General features: G+C 38.8%; 2 protein-coding genes across 2 annotated transcripts; both read right to left on the reverse strand.

The window, feature by feature from the left end:
* Positions 1 to 1,123: 1,123 nt before the first annotated feature.
* Positions 1,124 to 15,750, reverse strand: tmem185 (transmembrane protein 185). The gene is made up of 7 exons (XM_084387326.1): positions 15,571 to 15,750; positions 15,096 to 15,272; positions 12,909 to 13,116; positions 10,167 to 10,250; positions 8,408 to 8,584; positions 4,564 to 4,687; positions 1,124 to 2,383 (listed from the first exon to the last, which is right to left on the reverse strand). Exons 1-7 carry the CDS (start codon positions 15,606 to 15,608, stop codon positions 2,139 to 2,141), a joined length of 1,053 nt encoding a protein of 350 aa, XP_084243452.1. The 5' UTR covers positions 15,609 to 15,750; the 3' UTR covers positions 1,124 to 2,138.
* Positions 15,751 to 16,001: 251 nt separating this feature from the next.
* Positions 16,002 to 22,119, reverse strand: ankrd46a (ankyrin repeat domain 46a). Its single transcript, XM_084386881.1, has 4 exons — positions 22,020 to 22,119; positions 20,427 to 20,751; positions 19,704 to 19,862; positions 16,002 to 17,744 (listed from the first exon to the last, which is right to left on the reverse strand). Exons 2-4 carry the CDS (start codon positions 20,735 to 20,737, stop codon positions 17,528 to 17,530), a joined length of 687 nt encoding a protein of 228 aa, XP_084243007.1. The 5' UTR covers positions 20,738 to 20,751; positions 22,020 to 22,119; the 3' UTR covers positions 16,002 to 17,527.
* Between the last annotated feature and the right edge of the window lie 77 nt (positions 22,120 to 22,196).

Below are 22,196 nucleotides of genomic sequence, written 5' to 3' on the forward strand. Positions count from 1 at the left end.
TTGCATGATAAACAGTGAGATTTTAATGTGAGGCACTGTCAAGAGCTACGTCTCGCCTTTACACGGGAATGGACACAGTGGACGTCAGAAGCGGTAAAGGTGTACAGTGGGGAACAGCGTTGAAACCGTGAGATTGGTCCACATCTGCAAAAATAATGAAGCATTTCTATGGCTATTCACTCAGACCAGCTGAGAAACTGACGCGAGTACTCGTCTGCTAGCCACTGAGTCGAGGAGAATCGTGTCGTGAGAGACTGGAAACACTATTAAAAGAGGGATCGAAACCGTTACTGGGAGAGAAATTAGAGGCTGTGCAATGATTAATCGAATCCAAAATAAAGGTTTGTGTTTACATATGTGTGTGTGTACTGTGTAGAATTATTCTGTATATATAAATACACACACATGCATGTATATATTTAGGAAAAATGTGTTATTTATACGTAAAATATTTATATTTATATATAATATAAATTATATATATACAGTATATACATGCAAATAGTTGTTAAATATATATACATGCATGTCTGTGTGTATTTATATATATATATATATATATATATATATATACAGTACAGGCCAAAAGTTTGGAAACATTACTATTTTGAATGTTTTTGAAAGAAGTTTCTTCTGCTCATCAAGCCTGCATTTATTTGATCAAAAATACAGAAAAAAACCAGTAATATTGTGATATATTTTTACAATTTAAAATAATTGGTTTTCAATAAATTATACTTTAAATGATCATTTATTTCTGTGATGCAAAGCTGAATTTACAGCATCATTACTCCAGTCTATCACATGATCCTTTAGAAATCACTCTAATATGAGGATTCATTATCAAAGTTGGAAACAGTTCTGCTGCTTAATATTTTTTCATAACCTGTGATACTTTAGGATACTTTGATGAATAAAAAGTAAAAAAATAAACATAAAAAAAAAGAAGCAAATGTTTTAAAAATAGAAATCTTTTGTAACAACAATATACACTACTGGGCAGTATTTTTTTTTCTTTCTTTTTTTGAAATAAATCAATACTTTTATTCAGCAAGGATGTGTTAAATTGATAAAAAGTGATAGTAAAGAAGATTTATATTATTAGAAAATATTTTATTATTTTGAATAAATGCAGTTCTTTTTAACCTTTTATTCATCAAATATATTAGGCAGCAGAACTGTGTCCAGCACTCATAATAAATCAGAATATTAGAATGATTTCTAAAGGATCATGTGATAGACTGGAGTAATGATGCTGAAAATTCAGCTTTGCATCACAGAAATAAATGATCATTTAAAGTATAATAAATTGAAAACCAATTATTTGAAATTGTAATAATATATCACAATATTACATTAAATTTTTTCTGTATTTTTGATCAAATAAATGCAGGCTTGATGAGCAGAAGAAACTTCTTTCAAAAACATTAAAAATAGTAATGTTTCCAAACTTTTGGCCTGTACTGTATATATAAAATAATTATACAGTACACACACATATTATGCAAACTTTTATTTTGGATCGATTAATCGTCGCAGAGCCCCTAGCTGGTGGTTTGTATTATTAATAAAGATGACCTACTTTTTATTCTGCACTCTCACATATGAGTGTAAAATGTGAAAGTCCAGAAGTTGCATTGAAAACGTGTCCATCGCCTCGCCTCCATCAACACATCAGAGGAAGAGATCCAGCTTCAGGTTCATGCAAACCAATGCCTTTCGATCACAGTGGAAACGAGGAACGCTCATGTATTCCCAAAGGGGTGCAGAAGAAGATTTAGGATGAACAGCTGAATCATATGTGGATTTAAAATGCAGAAAAGAAAGACACCTGTTAAAAAAAACGAAACACTTGGCGTATTTACTGACGAGACAGTCTCTTGGCGAGTCCTTCGAGTCGTCAGGGAAGTTCAGACGATCCTCTCCTGAAGGCAACAGGTCCCATATCTACGACACGTTGGAGTTTACAGACACAAGGCTATGGTTTACAAAACGATTAGGAGCCGTCTCTGAGCTCGGCTCAAACACATGAAGAGCCTCATCTTATTTGTCTTCTTTAATGGGACGTCCTGAAGCGGACCCCAGTGCATAGTGCTATACTGTACAGGAACAGTCAAACGAGGAGCGAGTCTCGGGCGTTAGTCTGGCATGTCGATGCACAGTTTGGGTGGCGGCACGAAGTATTTGCCAGGACTCTGGGTAATCACCACGCCCGTCTTCTTACGAAACATGGGAGGGATTTTGGGCACCTCGTGGATGGGAAGCTCCTCGGACACCTCGGACTCCTCGTGGTGCAGGTCGTAGGATATGTTGCCGTATTCCCTCAGGAAGGGGAAGAGCTCGAGCAGAAACTGGCAGAAGTCTTTGCGAATGCCGAACCACCCTGGAGGAAAACCAGAGACAAGTCAACACTGGAACAAAGCTAGGAAACACAAAAACCACAAAACCAGTCACATGGGGCAATTTAATGAAATTGAGATGTATGCATCATCTGAAAGCTGAATAAATAAGCTTTCCATTGATGTATGGTTTGTTAGGACGATATTTGGCCGAGATACAATATTGAAAATCTGGAATCTGAGGGTGCAAAAAAAAAATCTAACATTGAGAAAATCTCCTTTAAAGTCCATTTATGTTGGCGATTGTGCTGCATTCACTCACACAAATACATGTTTTATATATTTACGGTAGGCAATGTACAAAATATCTTCATGGAACATGATCTTAATGATTTTTGGCATAAAAGAAAAATTGATAATTTTGACCCATATAATGTATTGTTGGCTATTGCCTCAAATATACCCGTGCGACATGTGACTGGTGAGGTGATCCAGGGTCACACATGGAACATGCTTTGTTTTTGCCATTACAGTTTAAATTACATTAACAATGATTTGGGACACATACAGTGAATGCACACACATAACCCTACGCGGGAAGATCGTGTATTATAAGTTTGTCGTCTGTGTCTGTAATAAAGTCTATGCTACATATGAAATATGTAAAGGACACTCCGTGGTTAGCTGTGCATTAGACGATGGTGGTTGCCTCCGTGAAGTGCACAGCTAGCCGTGGATTATCCCGCTTATACCATGGTCATCTCTCAGCATCGACGACTTAAAGGGGAACTCTCGCCAAATTGCAACCTAGGCTATTTTTGTTAATCTACCCGAGGCAAACTTTCATTTAAAAGCATAATTAGAAAGGAAACGCCACTTTTAAGTTTGACCGTATCTTCGTTTTAGGTTAAATGCCTTGTGAATGGGACACTTCTATGATAGCATCAAAAATCTCTATTTTTAAAACACTAAGAAGGCTCGACACAACATGAAACTGTGCTGGAAGTATCACCAGCGGCTCTACACATGAACTCCAGCATTGAGAACATTGTCAGTCAAAAGTAGTCGATCTCCGAATGCAACGTAACATGAGGAGAGTGAAGATGGAAAGCTCCTAAAGCTTGTTTCCATATTAATTATTATTTGAATAGATATTGCCATGAGCTTAGTGTCTAAGTTATCATGCTTTTCATTGGAATTACAAGTTCATGACATCTCCTCATATGGAGTCAGTTCATTACGTTGCATTCGGAGATCGACTACTTTTGACTGGCAAAATTCCAGCCACCGGAAACACTAACTGATAAAGTGAGTCGAACAACATCTTTCTTTTTAGTGAACTCTGTGTTCACAAACACTGTTCTCAGTGCTGGAGTTCATGTGTAGAGCCCCTGGTGACACTTCCAGCACAGTTTCATGTTGTGTCGAGCCGCATTAGTGTTTTAAAAATAGAGATTTTTGATGCTATCATAGTCGTGCCCCATTCACTCCCATTCACAAGGCATTTAACCTAAAACGAAAATACGGTCAAACTTAAAAGTGGCGTTTCCATTCTAATTATGCTTTTACACGAAAGTTTGCCTCGGGTAGGTTAACAAAATTAAAACTAAAAGATTAAAAAACAAAAGTTACCCTTCAAGCTGTTATTGATGTTCGCAGTGCATTATTTGACCGGAAGCGTAAAATTGATTGTTATTTTCATCAGTTACACCTTCATTTATTTGAATGAATGAATTATAGCATTTATTTGAATTAATTATTGAGAGAGAGAGAGAGAGAGAGAGAGAGAGAGAGAGAGAGAGAGAGAGAGAGAGATCGAGAGAGATATCGAGAGAGAGAGAGATCGAGAGAGAGAGAGAGAGAGATCGAGAGAGAGAGAGAGATCGAGAGAGAGAGAGAGAGAGAGAGATCGAGAGAGATATCGAGAGAGAGAGAGATCGAGAGAGAGAGAGAGAGAGAGATCGAGAGAGAGAGAGAGAGAGAGAGAGAGAGAGATCGAGAGAGAGAGAGAGAGAGAGAGAGAGAGAGAGAGAGAGAGAGAGAGAGAGAGAGAGAGAGAGAGAGAGGGACATTTGGGACAGGACCATAGACTACACTGGAAGATTATCCAGTTAAGATTCACTATTGATCGTGGAAATGATGTGCGGAGCCCCTGTGAAGCGTGCTTGTCGAGTCATTATAAAGAATAAGCAGCACGCAGATGTCAGTTACACATGTCACGTACAGTGATTGCCCCCTTTCTGGCCAAACGTGGTCACCATCAGAGTCACCAAAGACACCCAGAGAGGAACAAACACCGGCACGTAGTTGGAGTTATAGTGGCCATCCAGCTTGTGAACGAGGAGAATCTGAAACAACACAAACACTGATGAGTGTCAACACTACACAACTGAGTGACTGCATTCTTAAGAGAATAGCTCACACAAAATGAACACTCTCACCCTTCTGTCATTCAAAACTATGATTCGTCTGTAGGTAATCAATTATCATATTGATTATATGGATCAATTACAAACAAACTGTTTCCATTTAGTAGCTTTGTCTGTTTTTGCTCCACTAACGGAAACCCTTCCAAACAAAGCCACAGCAGATTTAGTCTGCGTTTACACTTGGCATTAACATGCGGCCTGTATCCGGATGTTGTCCACACACACATTGAAAAGTCAAGTGTGAACGCGCTTCTGATGGGAATGTTATACAATCAGCGTGTCCAGGTTCGGAGGTAGTCGAGGACGCATTGTGATCGGATCTCAGTGTAACGTAAACACAATCCAGCCAATCGTGTCTGCATTCACAGGTGGACGTCACACAAACACTAGGTCGACTCTGCACCGGAGCCATCCTTTGTTTTTGTGTTTTTTTTTGCGCGAATGCGAGATCCGATCTGTGATCCAGATACTGAAGCCACTTGATGTGGACAGGTGTATACGCACCGTGTCCTGATTGGCTTATGATCCGATCTGCTTGATCGGATCACGGTGATCGTGTGTTAATGCCAAGTGTAAACGCAGCCTTAGCTGTTGTGTGCCTGAATGAATCAGGTTTGTTTAATAACTCAGTTGAGTGAACAATTCAATGATTCACCTTAAAGACAGTGGCAGAAATAGTAAACCCTTATCATTCCACACTGAAGATGGCAACCCTTTTCAAAACCACGTGATTGTTCTGACATGCCTCTTCTAAACACACACACACACACACACACACACACACACACACACACACACACACACACACACACACACACACACACACACACACACACACACACACACACACACACACACACACACACACACACACACACACACACACACACACACACACACACACACACACACACACGACCGCACTGCGCAGTTACAGATTTTGAACTTCCTTTAATTTAATTTTCTTTAGTGCTGCATGGCAATCAATAAAGGTTAATAAATTGTGTCAGAATTCACATTTGTGGGTGAGCTAATCTTTTAAGAGCAAAATACCCCAAATTATATTAAAGTAACGCCACAAGACAAGCAGAGATCGACTGATATATTGAACAAAATATATTGGTTACCATATTTTAATATGCAATAAATCGATATATTGCGTATAGCTCGTATGGGTTATATAAGAGTAGTTTAGAGAAGGGATGTGAAACGGTAATGCGGTCGACAAAACTAATTGCACACGTCTCCAGTTCATTCGTTTTTATTTATTTTTTCTTTTGAGCAAAATGCAAATTATTAAATTTCTCAAAATAAAGTTCTCTAACACAAACTAAATGCTGAAAGTGTCAGAACACGTCCTAAAAAAATGTGGTGGTTTGAAATGACAAAACTACATTTGTTAACACAAAAGCAGCTAAAATTATTGGCAGCAAAAATTTAACTTTTAAGGAGCCAAACTGACAAATTACAGTGCAGTATTAAAGACAGAATATTTTGAGAAATGGAAAAAGATGCATTTGCTTTGGACTGACGTTGCTGGGATGGTTGCATGGTTTTACATAACTTAGACAGATGGTCTAAAGGCCCGTTCACACCAAGAACAATAACTATATTAGCGTCCACACCTGTGCATGATGTCATTCTGTTTGTTCGAAGCACACACTGAGTTTTGTCGTCTGCAGCTTTAAATGCTCCAGCTCTTTAAAAGCAGGATGGATTCTGATTGGCTGTCAATGTTTTTAAATGTTTTCATGTTCGGTCTGAAAGTGATTCCAACGATATTGTTTCTCTGTGCCGTTATTGTAATAGTTGTGCTGTGCTGCTGAACTATATCTTTATCTTTATAGTTATTGTCGTTGGTGTGAACGGGCCTTAAGTCTGGTCAACTGCTCGAGGGTTATTTCGTGCATCACAGTGAAGCTAAACTGCTGTGTGTGTGTGTGTGTGTGTCTGTTGCCTGTCTGGAGTCATGTTCAAATAAAGCACAGGCATTTAGTGAAGTAGAGCTACGACTGCACACAGGATGAAGACGCCATTGGTCAGATGTCTAGACTCTAGATGTCATTGGTCAGTTTTTTTTGTTCTGTGATATTTAGAAATTTTGTCCCATTTCTACTGCTGACATTTTGCTCATAGTAAAAACACTAGAAAATATCAGTCTGTCAGTTGCTCATTAGTTGCTAATTAAGACTAAATAGATTTTTTTTTTTTAAAGGTTCTGATTGGATGGATTCTGTGATTGCAGCAAAACATTCAGTTTTTCGCTTTACTGATTAATCAATGAAATAGTGTTTCAAGCAGCTGTAAAAACTTAAAGCTTTTAGTTTAACACGGACCTTTTTATTATCCCAAATATGTGATCTCGTATTATTTTACATGTAGACTCAAGCTCAGCCTCAGTAAGATTGAATTTTTTAAAGAAATTAATCATTTTATTCAGCAAGGATGCATTAAAGTGATCAAAAAAACACAGTAAAGGCATTTATAATGTTATAAAACAGTTCTCCTTTAAATAAGTGCTGTTCTTTTGAACTTTCTATTCATCAAAGAATCCTGAGAAACAACAACAGCAGCGCAACTGTTTTCAACATTGATAATAATCTGAAATATTCATAATAAATCAGCATATTAGAATATATGAATATAGAAGACTGGAGCAATGATGCCGAAAATTCTGCTTTGATCACAGAAATAAATTACAGTTTAATATACTGTATATTAAAACAGAAAACAGTTCTTTGATTTGTACAAATATTTCACATTATTTTTTACTGTATTTTCAAATCAATAAATGCAGCCTTGGTGAACATAAGAGACTTCTTTCAGAAACATTTAGGTCACACTTTATTTTAAGGTGTCATTGATATACACTTAAATACTGAGTAATATTAATTAATATTATGTGCTTACTATAGGTTTAGGGTTTGTGTGGTAACACTTTAGTTTAGGCTCCAAATCTCACTACTAACTAGTTGCGTATTAGCATGCATATTATTAGGATAATATGCATATTTTTCAGTATTTATAAGACACATATTAATGCCTTATTCTGCATCTCTTAATCCTACCCAACAACTACCTTGCTAACTATTAATAAGCAGTAATTAAAAGTTCAAAAGACATAGCTAATAGTAAAAATTGGACTAAAGTAAAGTGTGATTGATTATTGGTATTTAGGTTTAGTTGCATGTAATTATTGAGTGTTTACTGTTATTACTATAAGTACATGTAACAAGAAAATATACCTATATATATATATATATATATATATATATATATATATATATATATATATATATATAACATATTACAGTGTTCTTGTTACACTTTACATGTACTTATAGTAAAATAAATAAATAAATAAATAAATAAATATATATATATGTGTGTGTGTGTGTGTGTGTATGTGTATATGTGTGTGTATATATATATATATATATATATATATATATATATATATATATATACACACACTGTATATACACACACAAGGATGGATATTAATTAAATACTGGTTCTGTGTATCAGGTAAAGGACACTTGGATAGGAAATAACTCAGCATCTATATCAATATCAGTGGATCTCTGAGTGTTTTTAGCTTGCTTATTGCATAAACACAATCTAGTAAGTGAGTCCAACCTCGAAGGTGAGCAGCGGCACAACGATGGTCATCCAGCTGATAGCCATGGTGATGTGTGTGCGGCGCTGCTCTGCGATGACGTCCATGGAGCGCAGGAACAGCACAGACCACACGATGTAATACAGCACCACCAGACACAGGAACGACATGAGGATCCACAGCGGCACACACACCACCTGGAAAACAGGAGAGCCAGGGTCACACACTCATGATGGCCACAGGTGTAGAGCTGGGCGGTGAAACGGTTCATACCGAATACCGGAGTTTTGATATGATATGAATTTTTATTATACCACAATACCGGTGTATGTGGCTTTAACAGCGCTGGGAACGCGACACTGTTTGAGAGGGTCTTTTCACTGTTGCACTAGTGATGCACAGATGTGTGTGTTACTGTAACGGTGAAGATGGAGAGGTTAAACTATAACCAGGGGGCCAATGTTTCATAAAAAACTGAAGCTTCCCCGGGCGCCGCCATTGATTAGCACTTAGCAGACTGCCGTTAGCATTCCATTGACTCCCATTCATTTTGGCGTCACTTTGACAGCGAATAACTTTACATCTGAGGCGTTTAAAGACTCTATTTATCCATTATTTATTTCTAAAGAAACACGAAAATGTATAAAAGGCTCCATTACCTTGTATCTTACGGCCCTGTAAAAGCAGTTTTTGTAAAAATAGCTAACGATTGCGTCATAACCACACGACTCTCTGTCTCACAGTAGAGAGATTACCGTATGGACAGGAGGAGAAGCTCACAGGCAATCGGGGGAACGTGGAGGCAAAATGACAATATAATTAATCAGAATACTTAGCAAAAGTTGCTCCTGCTCCTAGCTCATGGACAGCTCCTACTCACACTCTCCGTCTCTGCAAGTTTCAGGAGGGAATGATTCAGATTTCTCTCGGCACACTACGACCAATCACAACATCGCTTAGCTGCCAGCGGAGCTAACTGGTAGATTAGACTCTTGCCGTGTCCTTCTTGCAAAGGAAGGATTCGAGCGGCGTCTTCTGTTCCTCTTTTAGATAAAAAGCCAAGTCTAACTCGTTCATTGTAGCGGCCAAAGCCGTTTCAAACAACTGGTGTTCATCCATAGCCATCTTGCAATGTTTACTAATGACTTCGAGGTCACAGCGCTGTCGTCATCTCGCCTCTGGCCCGCCTATATCAGATAACCCGATGTGATTGGTGCAGCTCAGATCGAGGGGCATATTTAATGAGCATCATTACTCGACGCCAGAGTAAACTCGCTGAGCAAATTCAACTTGTGCTCTCGCGAGAACTCTGGATTTCCAGGGTACTGACATCGCTGAATAAACATGAACACAGTCGGTGTTATGTGGAGATTCGCCTATTTTTCAGGGGTGTTTTTCAAAAACGAGATTTAAATAAGAAGGAGAAAACAATGGTGTTTGAGACTCACTGTATGTCATGTCCATGTACTGAACTCTTGTTATTTAACTATGCCGAGATAAATTCAATTTCAAATTCGAGGGCACCTTTAATACTAGAGTGGATTTTTCTACAATATTCACTCATGACTGTAAAATAGGGCATTCTGAGTCAATCTACTGCAGTATCTCTTCTCTCAATCAGCAGAAAATGTGGTTAACACCCAGTCAGGCTTAAAAAAAGAAAAGAAAAGAATACCGTCATATAATGTGAAACCCGTATAATTACTATAAATAGAGTGATATAAATGTTTGGTCATCCCGCCCAGCACTACACATGACTGGTGTCGTGTCCTTACTCACCAACCACGGCCAGCTGATGATCTTATCCAGCCTCAGAGCGATGAAGATGAACTGAAGAATATTTACAGAGCACAGAATCTCCAGCTGAGGGAAACAACACACGCTTAGAGAAGATATGCTTGATAAACATGTGGGTGAATCTGACGAGAATAAAATATCATATTTCACCAAAAATATTTGTATGAAAGAAATGGAGCTTGTTTTAGGACCAGGACTTTTGTGACAATATTTTGCATATTTTTTTCTTTATCGTGATGCAAAATAATAATAATATATATTTTATATAAGTTATTTATCATTTAGTTTAGTTTTAAATAAACCATATAGTCAGATAAACTAATCAAAACTGTACAGAATTCAGTCATAGTAATTAGATAGTAATAATAATAATAAAGTAATACAAATTTATGTGTAATACTATACTAATTAAAATAATTATGAATCACGGGAATGCCAAATTGTCATGAACATTTTTTAATAAAATATATATTTTTTGGTAACATTCATTAGTTAACTACTGTAGTTGACATGAACTAAGAATGAACAATACTTCGACAGCATTTATTAATCTTAGTTAATGCTAATTTCAGCATTTACTAATGCATTATTAAAATCAAATGTTGCATTAACATCAGTTAATGAACAAACCATGAACAGCTCTATTTTTATTAATGAAAATGAACAAAGGTTAATAAATACAGAAAGAAATGTTTTGCTCAGTCTGACTAATGAAGCCTTATTGTAAAGTGTTGCCATTTTTTATTCACTTTTTTATTGATTTTGGCATGAAATATGACCTCGACATAAAATAGTCAGATTCAACCGTCCAAAAAAAAAAAAAAAAAAAGTGTTATGCCGGGTTTAGACTACACAAGATCAGCCCGATTCTGTGTATATACTAATATATATACACATATATATTTTTTGTGTATATATTTTATAGTGTCATAGTTGACGTCAACGACGCTGTGTCTGTGTTGCTTAGCAACAGAAAGATTAGCATGTTTAATTTTTTTCGGTATTCCACGACAGGTTTGGTCACATTGACCAATAGGAGCACAGAAGCTCTTCGTACACAGCTTTCGAACACGGCGAAACGAAAGGGAGACGATGGTACTGCCGCAACGGAGGAAAGATTTGTGGAAGGCTCTACAGCAGGGGTGGGGAACGTTGGTCCTAGAGGGCCACTGTCCTGCAGAGTTTAGTTCCAACCCTAATCAAACACACCTGAACAAGCTAATCAATGTCTTCAGGATCACTAAGGCTACAATCAGGTGAGTTTTTTTCAGGGTTGGAGCTAAACTCTGCAGGACAATAGCCCTCCTGGACCAACGTTCCCCACCCCTGCTCTACAGGATCCCAGCCGAGGAATAAGAGATAACCAGTCTCTCCCTGTCTACTGAAGTCAGCTGGACTCCGGCCGTATCCAGATCAGATGGCGGACCTGCACCTGGACCCATCCATGACGCATCCCTGAAGTGCCAGCCTCATCAGCCCTGTGAAGGCCTCATCGACGCGACCAATCTGACTTCTGACCTGTAACGCTGCCTGGATCATAATCATACACTGTTCGCTGGTTGGCCAGAGGAGAACTGGCCCCGACTGAGCCTGGGTTCTCCCACGGTTTATTTCTCCATTCTGTCACTGATGGAGTTTTGGTTCCTTACCACTGTTGCCTTGGCTTTTGGCTTGCTTAGTTGGGGACATTTAATATTCAACACTATTATTGATCTGCCTCACTTAAGGTGGACGATGACGCAATTTTCCTCTAGAAACAAACTTTGTTGTATTATTTTCATGTTATCAGTGTGAAGCTGCTTTGATACAATCTGTATTGGAAGAAGAGAAGGCCTCCTCGCCTTTACCTCTGTACAGATAAAGCGTTGTCAGGATAATTCCAGTTTGCGTGGTTACGCGATAAAAATTCTGTATTATACATGTTAAGGCCAGACAAGTTTGTTGAGTGTTGGTTTGTGAAGAAGGACTACATATATTCAAACGCACATACCTATAGACTGAACTCGTGTATTGCATGTGCACGCCATCAGCGTTCTCACAGGTTCGTGTTTTTGAAGTTTGCACTGAGAACGTAAGAGTTTTCAGTTAAAGCGGTGTCGTGTTAGCGGCCCCTAAGCTAATCACTAATGATCGTTGCGACGGAAGTGAATAAATCAAACTAACTTTATCTGGACAATAACTTTATTCTAGAGCTGCTGTAAAGCCTAACAATCTACTGTTACTGTAATTTCCTATTATCACTGTAAAGCTGCTGTGAAACATCTGTATTGGTAAAAGCGCTGTATAAATGAAGATGACTCGACTTGACTCTTAAAAAGTATATAAATGTTTATTTTGTTCTAAATGTCCGCTGGTTTGTCTAGATGAGACTCTTATTCCTCGGCTGGATCGTGTCGAGACTTTGAAGCTGCACTGAAACTCACATTTGGACCCCATTGAAGTCACTATATGGAGAAACATCCTGGAATATTTCCCTCAAAAACCTTTAATTTCTTTTCCACTGAAGAAAAAAAAGACATGAACATCTTGGATGACGTGGAGGAGAGTAAATTATCAGGAATTTTTTTTCTGAAGCGAACGACTCCTTTAAAGACGGCAAGCAACATGTTTCTGGTCCACGACACAAACAAGTCAAAACTGCATAATCTGACGACTGTAACGGACAGAAATATAGTGTAGTCCGACTCTGAACCCGGCATTAGACAGATCTTTCGAGGCTCGTACCTCGAGCGAGCGGTCGTGTCTGAATCCCCACACACACGCGGCCACCGAGACGGGCGAGACGAAGAAGAGCGGCATGAAGACGAGGAGCCAGAAGTGTGTGCCTCGCTGCACGCGGTCACACACCAGCACCTCGAAGGTGAGCAGGAGCAGGTGGATCCCCACAGCGATCAGCATGGCTTTAAACTCCACACACGTCTCGCCTTCAGCCCTGAGGACGACAACCAACCGCATCACAGAATACACTGACAGAGGCACGGTTTACAGCTGGTGTTACAGGAGTAGCTCACTGTAAAACTAAAATTAGCCCATGATTTACTCACCCTCAAGCCATCATATAGGTGTATGACTTTCTTCTTTCAGACGAATACAATCAGAGTTATATTAAAAAATGTCCTGGCTCTTCCAAGCTTTATAATGACAGTGAATGGATGTTTCTGTTTTCTGTTCTGTTCGTGTGGAGCACTTTTATAATGGACAGATGCACTTTTATGATGGATAGATGCACTTTTATGATGGACAGATGCACTTATGATGGATAGATGCACTTTTATGATGGACAGATGCACTTTTATGATGAATAGATGCACTTTTATGATGGACAGATGCACTTATGATGGATAGATGCACTTTTATGATGGATAGATGCACTTTTATGATAGACAGATGCACTTTTATGATAGACAGATGCACTTTTATGATAGACAGATGCACTTTTATGATAGACAGATGCACTTTTATGATAGACAGATGCACTTTTATGATGAATAGATGCACTTTTATGATGAATAGATGCACTTTTATGATGGACAGATGCACTTTTATGATGGACAGATGCACTTTTATGATGGACAGATGCACTTTTATGATGGATAGATGCACTTTTATGATGGACAGATGCACTTTTATGATGAATAGATGCACTTTTATGATGGATAGATGCACTTTTATGATGGATAGATGCACTTTTTATGATGGATAGATGCACTTTCATGATGACGGATAGATGCACTTTTATGATGACAGATGCACTTTTATCATGGATAGATGAACTTAAATAATGGATAGATGCGCTTTTATGATGGATAGATGCACTTTTAAAATGTATAGATGCACTTTTATGATGGATAGATGCACTTTTAAAATGGATAGATGCACTTTTATGATGGATAGATGCACTTTTACGATGGACAGATGCACTTTTATGATGGATAGATGCACTTTTATAATGAATAGATGCACTTTTATGATGGATAGATGCACTTTTATAATGAATAGATGCACTTTTATGATGGATAGATGCACTTTTATGATGGATAGATGCACTTTTATGATGGATAGATGCACTTTTATAATGAATAGATGCACTTTTATGATGGATAGATGCACTTTTATGATGGATAGATGCACTTTTATGATGGATAGATGCACTTTTATGATGAATAGATGCACTTTTATGATGGATAGATGCACTTTTATGATGGATAGATGCACTTTTTATGATGGATAGATGCACTTTCATGATGATGGATAGATGCACTTTTATGATGACAGATGCACTTTTATCATGGATAGATGAACTTAAATAATGGATAGATGCGCTTTTATGATGGATAGATGCACTTTTAAAATGTATAGATGCACTTTTATGATGGATAGATGCACTTTTAAAATGGATAGATGCACTTTTATGATGGATAGATGCACTTTTACGATGGACAGATGCACTTTTATAATGGATAGATGCACTTAAATAATGGATAGATGCACTTTTATAATGAACAGATGCACTTTTATGATGGATAGATGCACTTTTATGATGGATAGATGCACTTTTATAATGAATAGATGCACTTTTATGATGGATAGATGCACTTTTATAATGAATAGATGTACTTTTTGGACTTCAAAACAGAAACGGCCATTCACTGTCATTATAAAGCTTGGAAGAGCCAGGACATTTTTTTAATATAACTCTGATTGTATTCGTCTGAAAGAAGAATGTCATATGATGGCTTGAGGGTGAGTAAATCATGGGCTAATTTTAATTTTAAAGTGAACTATCCCTTTAAGCACCTTGTACAAACCCTGCACACACACACACAACAATAAGTATCCCACATGATATTCGTTCACGGTCTATGGACCCCTAAAGTAGCCTAGTTCTGCCAGTGAAAGGCTGACTCTGACCTGTACTGTGGGTTGTGAGCCCAAACCCCAGTGCCCACCGAAGCCCCGATGATGACCATGAGTTTCCAGAGCCAGATGGGCGCAAACACGGCCCAGTAACTCCACTGGATGATGCCATCCAACCTCAGGGACAACAGCACCGAGAAGAGCAGCAGACAGGCGTAGATCAGGAACTTACTGCAGGAAGAGGACAACAACAAAACACGGATCTGTCAGACTGACAAACAGACTTCTGTCAGCATCACGACACGGGCCTGAGGGAGAAGACACGGCACGAGAGGAGCTTTAAACAACTTATGAGGAACTTATGGTCAAGTGTTGAATGATAAAGCACTTTCCATCACTGTGAGGCTGCTCAACTATGCGAAGAGAAATCAAAACAGGCCTGCGCGGTGAACATTAGCAGCTATGCTAACAAGCGTTTTCAAAACGAAGCACTGTTTCATTGTACACCAATCACACACACACATCTTACCTGGGGTTGAAATCTTGAAAAACGCCTCGTAGATTCATGGTTTCCTCTTCAGACCATAGTTTACTGCGGCGGAAAGGAAAGGAAAGGCTGGTTTACTGACTGACTGGCGCTCGCTCGTTCACATCAGAGCAGACGGTTGGCGACCGGACCAAACACGCTGACGTCACGCGCCCTGGCCCCGCCCACCGACGCGCTGTTGTTTACATTTCACGTCATTATTATGATGAATAATAAACAAAGCTGTTTCAGTAGATTGTTATGCAGCACAATGTTGCGTTTGTACATTTTGTCTGTTTATTTGTATGCAATCTAATGCGTAATGAACCACGTACACCTTTGTTGAGGTTAAACTCTACATCTCTGTTTAATTTACTTCCTATTTTACATTAAAGGACATTCTTGTGTATTATGAATACAATGTTACAAAGGTCTTGAATACATTGCTAATTTATTTATATTGCTGTCAAAATTTGATGTACATAAACAGAAATGCTTAAATTCACCCCCAATGTTTAAAGTGTTTAGTGGAATTTTATTGTTTTATTCTCTTTTCTGAAACAGAAAGTCATCAGAATGTTTTAAAATATTACGATATCAATTTCGGATCCCCTGTTACCAATTAATGTCACACATCTTGTATTGCACTTTTTTAAGCTATGCTCGCTACTTATATAAAACAAAAGGTTAAACCCCATATAAAACACCATTACACTTTAATATGCAAATTCATTCATTTAAATGAAATGCTGAGGTGGGCTGGCACACACTCAATAACATACATGTGCAGAATACACTACAAAATCAACCATGGTTTTATTATAACTGTAGTAAATTTGTATAACCACAGCTTTACTACACAAATACCATGGTTAAAGTGTGGTTAGTGTATAGCAAAACCATGGTTAATTAGTGGTTACCATGTTTTTTTGTTTCAGGGTTTCTGTAGATTTTCTGAAGGTAAATTTAAGACCAAGTAACGGAAATGTAAGAAATAAATTGAAGGGAACACAATACATCAACATGCTCTCCAAGTGTAAATGTTTAAGGAGAAACACTTCAGAGTTTGATATCTGTTACTTTTTAATTCATTTACTAAAAAAAAAGAAGAAGCTTGAATCATTTTGACCAGAACCAGAATATGGAAATATCGTTTACAGTACCTTCTGATCAAACTGCAAAAAAGTGATGTTTTTCCTTAGTATTTCTTGTTTTCCAGTGCAAATATATAAAGTTTTTTTTGCAATGCATGCAACATTTAATGCCATGAGTTTATGAATTTAAGACTTTCTGCTCTGATTTGAACCATTCTAAGGACATTTTTGGACCAGTTTAAGGCCTTGATTTGTGTAATTTTCTTTAAGCACATGAAAGGTCTATTTACATTAATATACAAAAAAAAAAAACAGAGAGAATGTACGGTTGCAGTTAGAAGTGTGGTTATACACAATCAGCTCCTGTAGGAACAATCATCAGCAAATGAGAGATTCTAAAGTCCCCCTGTAGTCGATCATTTCATCCTTTAAAACTCATCTTTGATCACCAAAATTACATATTTAAATGTTTTTTTGCTTGAAAAAAATTCTTCATGTCTTAAAATATCTTGAATGTAACTCAACACCCTTGCCTCATTTAGCATGCGCGGTTCTATGAATATGCAAATGAGCCCCGCCTCCGCTCACTCAGCTCAGAGATCCACTGGTTGACGATCACACGTTGATCTGATTGGTTACAAGGTAGTTTGTGACGTCAGAAACACCAGCGATTTCAAAGCGTGTTTTTGAGACTGTCTTTGGTTCACTGCAGTTTTAAGGAGAAAATACTCAGCAATGGTGTCGACTTATGAATTTACACATGGTTTGTCTTAAAGCATATTAAAAACACCACATAGACACATAAACAACATTAAAAGCAGGATTTTCACCACAGGGGGGCTTTAAGAATCATTGTTAATGCGCTTTCAGTGCACGAGCTCCAGCTGGTTGGATGCGAAGGGTAAGACTCCGCTGACGTAATACGCGATGCCGAGCGACAGCAGAGCGATGACGAGGAGCAGAAGAAGCACGCGCCAGAAGCCCAGATCCTCCACGAACTCCTGCCATGTGGTGCGAAAGCTGGACAACACGCCGTCGCTGTAGTGCAGGTGTGGGTTCAGCAGAGAGTGGCTCTCCATGGCACTGCAACACACACACACACACACAACAGCCAGGAATGAGTTGTAGGATTGAAAATAATCAAAGATATTTGAACATGTACAGCCTGAACCCGCTGGAGAACACCACCCTCACAGAGGCTAATTCATTCCGATTTTAAGAATCTGAATATAGTGTTTACATGAATGCTAAACATGTGATCGGGTTGATGTGCGCGTTTATATGTCACACAAGCTTAAAATCGGAATATACAGAGGTAGCTACCCTGGAAATCCAGAGTTCTCGGAGAGCACAAGTTGAATTTGCTCAGCGAGTTACTCTGGCGTCGAGTAATGATGCTCATTAAATATGCCCTTCACATCGGGTTATCTGATATAGGCGGGCCAGAGGCGAGATGACGACAGCGCTGTGACGTCGAAGTCATTAGTAAACATTGCAAGATGGCTATGGATGAACACCAGTTGTTTGAAACGGCTTTGGCCGCTACAATGAACGAGTTAGACTTGGCTTTTTATCTAAAACAGGAACAGAAGACGCCGCTCGAATCCTTCCTTTGCAAGAAGGATACGGCAAGAGTCTAATCTACCAGTTAGCTCCGCTGGCAGCTGAGCGTATGGGGCTTGTTGTGATTGGTCGTAGTGTTATCCAAATGCGTGCAGTGAGATTTTCAAATGCGTGTTTGGTGCCGCCCCTCGAGCTGGCCGATCTTCATTAGTCGACGCCAGACCATTAATCTTTCAGATTTAGGTCTGGATTTCCAGGCTACTTAATAACCATCTCCTACATTGCTTCTTTATTTGGTTTAAACAGCAGACTTAATATTTATCCATTTCTGGTCATAATTTGGAGGCAATGAGCACGTGAACCGTTGTGCCGCTGCTTATATTCTGACGATGAGAGTCTGAAACCAGGACTGGGGGGACGTTGTCCTACTCCACTTCACAGACGCAGTGAAAGGAGGATTTTATAATGACAGGAAACTAATTTATACGACACTTTATTCAACAGGAAGAACAGCTCGTTCCGCGCGTCATACGTCATTACGCTATTTAACGTCATTGCACATGCGCAGCCCTTTCAGTTTCGGTTTTCAATCCGATCAAGTGTTTACATGTCCTCTCAGTCGGATTAGAAAAGGAATAAACCGACCCCTTTCCATCCGATGGAAATTTCATTCGGATCGAGCTCAATCGGATCGATTATAGGGGTGGTATAATGCCCTTTCACAAGATGTAAAATAAGTCTCTGATGTCCCCAGAGTGTGTGTGTGAAGTTTTACCTAAAAATACCCCACAGATATTTTTATATAGCATGTTAAAGTTGTCACTTTTTGAGGGTGAGCAAAAACGCACACGATTTTGTGTGTGTCCCTTTAAATGCAAATGAGCTGCTGCTCCCGGCACAGTGGGCGGAGCTACAAGAGCTCGTGTCCTGAAACTTTCAAAAACTTTTAGCCTTTTATGTTCAAACCGGAGTCAGAAAGATGGAGAGATTCAAGAAGAAGTGACAACATGTACACAACATTTCTGAATGGTTAGTTGATGAATTTATGTAGCTTATGTGTAGTTATCTTCTAGTCATTGATTAGCATATTCTGTCTTGATAATCTATAAATTGTGTTCAGGGGGCAGAGTTTATGTAAATATTGGGGTTGGTGATGTCACTAACCCGGGAGTTATGTGGTGTAGTCTCTACCAGCCGTTTGTTGTAGTCCTTAAAAAGCTATTTCTTTAAAAGCAAATATCTCCCTTTGCTTTGAACTCTGAGCGTCGTAACTTTGCAGATGTTGTTTATGCTCAAACAGCAACACTACACACTAACTACAGTTAGAAAAGTGAAATCATAATCAACCACCCCCTTTAAGGTGTTTACGTGAAGGCTTTTCCGTCCGATTGAGCCATCAGTGTTTGATTGCATGTAAACGTAGCCACAGTACACACACGTGGGGATCAGTGAGTTCTGGCTGTAACGGTCACGCCTCACCTCTCACTGTCAGCCATGTGCATCTTCTCCAGGCTGGCGTGCGAGCTGCGGTTGAAGCCCTTCACCTCCTGCTCCTCCAGGCCCTCCAGCAGGTGCAGCGAGTCCTTGTTCACGCCGCGTCTCTTGGCCAGAACCAGCGGAGTCGCTCCGTTGTGATTACTGTTCAGATACAAACACCACATCAGTCCTTGCCTTGAGCACGACACTGGAACTAACCGGTTTAGAAAGAGTTATCTGTCAGGTTTCCCTTCCCCTGCAACCCCCAACCAAACACACCTGAGCAAGACTTCAGGGTTACTGGAGTTATTACGATTCAATTACAGGTATGTAAGTGAGGAGAGCAAAATAAAGTAAACTGTGACATACAGTGCTATGGACACCCCTATGTTAAATTCCCATAGAGGCAGGAAGATTTTTATTTTTAAAGGCCAGTTACTTCATGGATCCAGGATACTATGCATCCTGATAAAGTTCCCTTGGCCTTTGGAATTAAAATAGCCCCACATCATCACATAGCCTTCACCATACCTAGAGATTGGCATGGGGTACTTTCCATAAGATCATCTCTCAATGCAAATCAAACCAGCTATTAGGCTAACTGAAATAAAACCATGCCAATCTCTAGGTATGGTGAAGGCTATGTGATGATGTGGGGCTATTTTAATTGCAATGCAATGGTATCTGAATATAGTGATTCAGAATGAAGGATGAAAAGCCACTGACCAGATGTCAATCTTGAGTCCGTTGGACACGAGGAACTGGATGGTGTCCACATGCCCACACATGTGCAGTGCCGTGTTGCCCTGCGAGTCGGTGGCCAGCAGATCCGCGCCGAACTTGTGCAGTAAACAGCAGATCTCCACGTTCCCCCGGGCCGCGGCGAGGTGAAGCCCGGTCCGGCCCCGGCAGTCCCGCGTGTTCGGGTCGACCCCGGACTCCAGGAGCCGCTTGCTGAGAGCCAGGTCCCCGTCCACACAGGCCTGCAGCAGCGGCACCGTGGCCTGCAGCGAGTCGCTGACGAACACGTACGACATTTTGCACCTGGAATCTGGGGTTTGGAGATAGAAGTCCATTTTTTTACACATCATAACGTTATATTTCATCAAATTTTCTAATTCCTTTATAATCTTTCTGCCGTTATTAGGACCAGGGCTGCCAACTCTCACGCTGAATGCAAACTAAGGACACTGTTCTCACGCCACACATCCATTTTCTAGTTAGAAAATTAATTCTAGAGAGGAGCATATGTGCTAAATATGATGCATCATATTACATATTTATTCTATTTTTTACTCTTATATCATAAAAAAAAAAATATTATAACATTGTTATAATAACCTAATTATATGAATTGTGTAAGAATGAGTTGTTAATTTTAACCTTTAACCCTCATATTGTGTTATTTTCCTGTTTACACTGTGTTTATAGCGCGATTGTATAAAAATATACATTTTAATAATACAAATGATTTATGCTGGAGTTATAGATTTATTTATTTTTGACAAATGAAAAATAAGAAACAAAAAATCTCTTTCCCATTCATTTTCAATGTGGGGTCAATTTCAAGTCCAGTTTTTTGTGTGTGTTTAGATAGTAAATGTAAAAAAAAAAAAAAATTCACAAAATCTTATGGAACTGAGATAAAGGGAACCAAGTTTTCTACCTAAGGAAAGTTCAAATGGGATCATCATCATACTGACCCCAAACACATGCCAGCTGACAAGTCCCCTGTATTTACACAGCATTAGTTGAGAGAGATTTGTTTCCTTGAGAAAAGTTAACATGTAGGCCCTACTGTACCTGATATTCAAATACATGAATCAATATTGAATCAAGATCAGATTCTAATCACAAGCTTATGAATCAAATCGCTTAAAAGTTGGATGCCCTGTTAAGACCTCATATTAATGGAACATTTTTATTTTTACATATATATTCATAATTTGTCACACCACATTGCCACGAATGAACTGCAAATTGTTAAAATGCTCAAAAATGCTTAACGAAAGTACACAATTGAACCTTGAATCTCTGTTTAGCAAGTAAGTTAGTTACGCTGGATGCTGTATGCAACAATCATATAGGTTAAAGCTTCATAAATTGTAAAAGTATATTAAATAAAGGATATACAATGCTGGGAAATGTACTTAGATTAGATACATGGCAGTGTTTCAATTATCAAAACAAACGACTGATTAAAAGCTAGCGGAATAGCTTTGTCAAGCTAGTATGCTAATACACAAAAACAAACAAAACGCACGACTGTAACCAATAATGCCAACATCCTTTATAATACTAAAGAAGATTAATCAATACCTCAGAATGATATCTCGAAGGTATCTTCCGCTGCTTCCCGGCCTTTGTTGTTGTTGGAAATAGAAATGAAATGACGTAAAAAGATGGAGGGCTAATAAACTACAAGCCCCAATATTTGTTATGATTACTAGTATTCGACTTCCGCGTCTCAGCCTCAAAATCTGGTCATTGTAGGTT

Source organism: Rutilus rutilus (assembly GCF_951802725.1).
Source record: "Rutilus rutilus genome assembly, chromosome: 18".
In the NCBI taxonomy this organism is placed as follows: Eukaryota; Metazoa; Chordata; class Actinopteri; order Cypriniformes; family Leuciscidae; genus Rutilus; species Rutilus rutilus.

What these genes read in the sequence shown, in the direction of transcription:
- ankrd46a (XM_084386881.1), bottom strand. Translation starts at nt 20,737, where the DNA reads ATGTCGTACGTGTTCGTCAGCGACTCGCTGCAGGCCACGGTGCCGCTG. An exon ending in GGACTCAAGATTGACATCTG is followed by an intron (nt 19,863 to 20,426) that starts GTCAGTGGCTTT and finishes GTATCTGAACAG; the next exon opens with TAATCACAACGGAGCGACTC. An exon ending in CACATGGCTGACAGTGAGAG is followed by an intron (nt 17,745 to 19,703) that starts GTGAGGCGTGAC and finishes TGTGTGTTGCAG; the next exon opens with TGCCATGGAGAGCCACTCTC.
- tmem185 (XM_084387326.1), bottom strand. Translation starts at nt 15,608, where the DNA reads ATGAATCTACGAGGCGTTTTTCAAGATTTCAACCCCAG. An exon ending in GCTCACAACCCACAGTACAG is followed by an intron (nt 13,117 to 15,095) that starts GTCAGAGTCAGC and finishes TGTCGTCCTCAG; the next exon opens with GGCTGAAGGCGAGACGTGTG. An exon ending in TCATCAGCTGGCCGTGGTTG is followed by an intron (nt 8,585 to 10,166) that starts GTGAGTAAGGAC and finishes CCTGTTTTCCAG; the next exon opens with GTGGTGTGTGTGCCGCTGTG.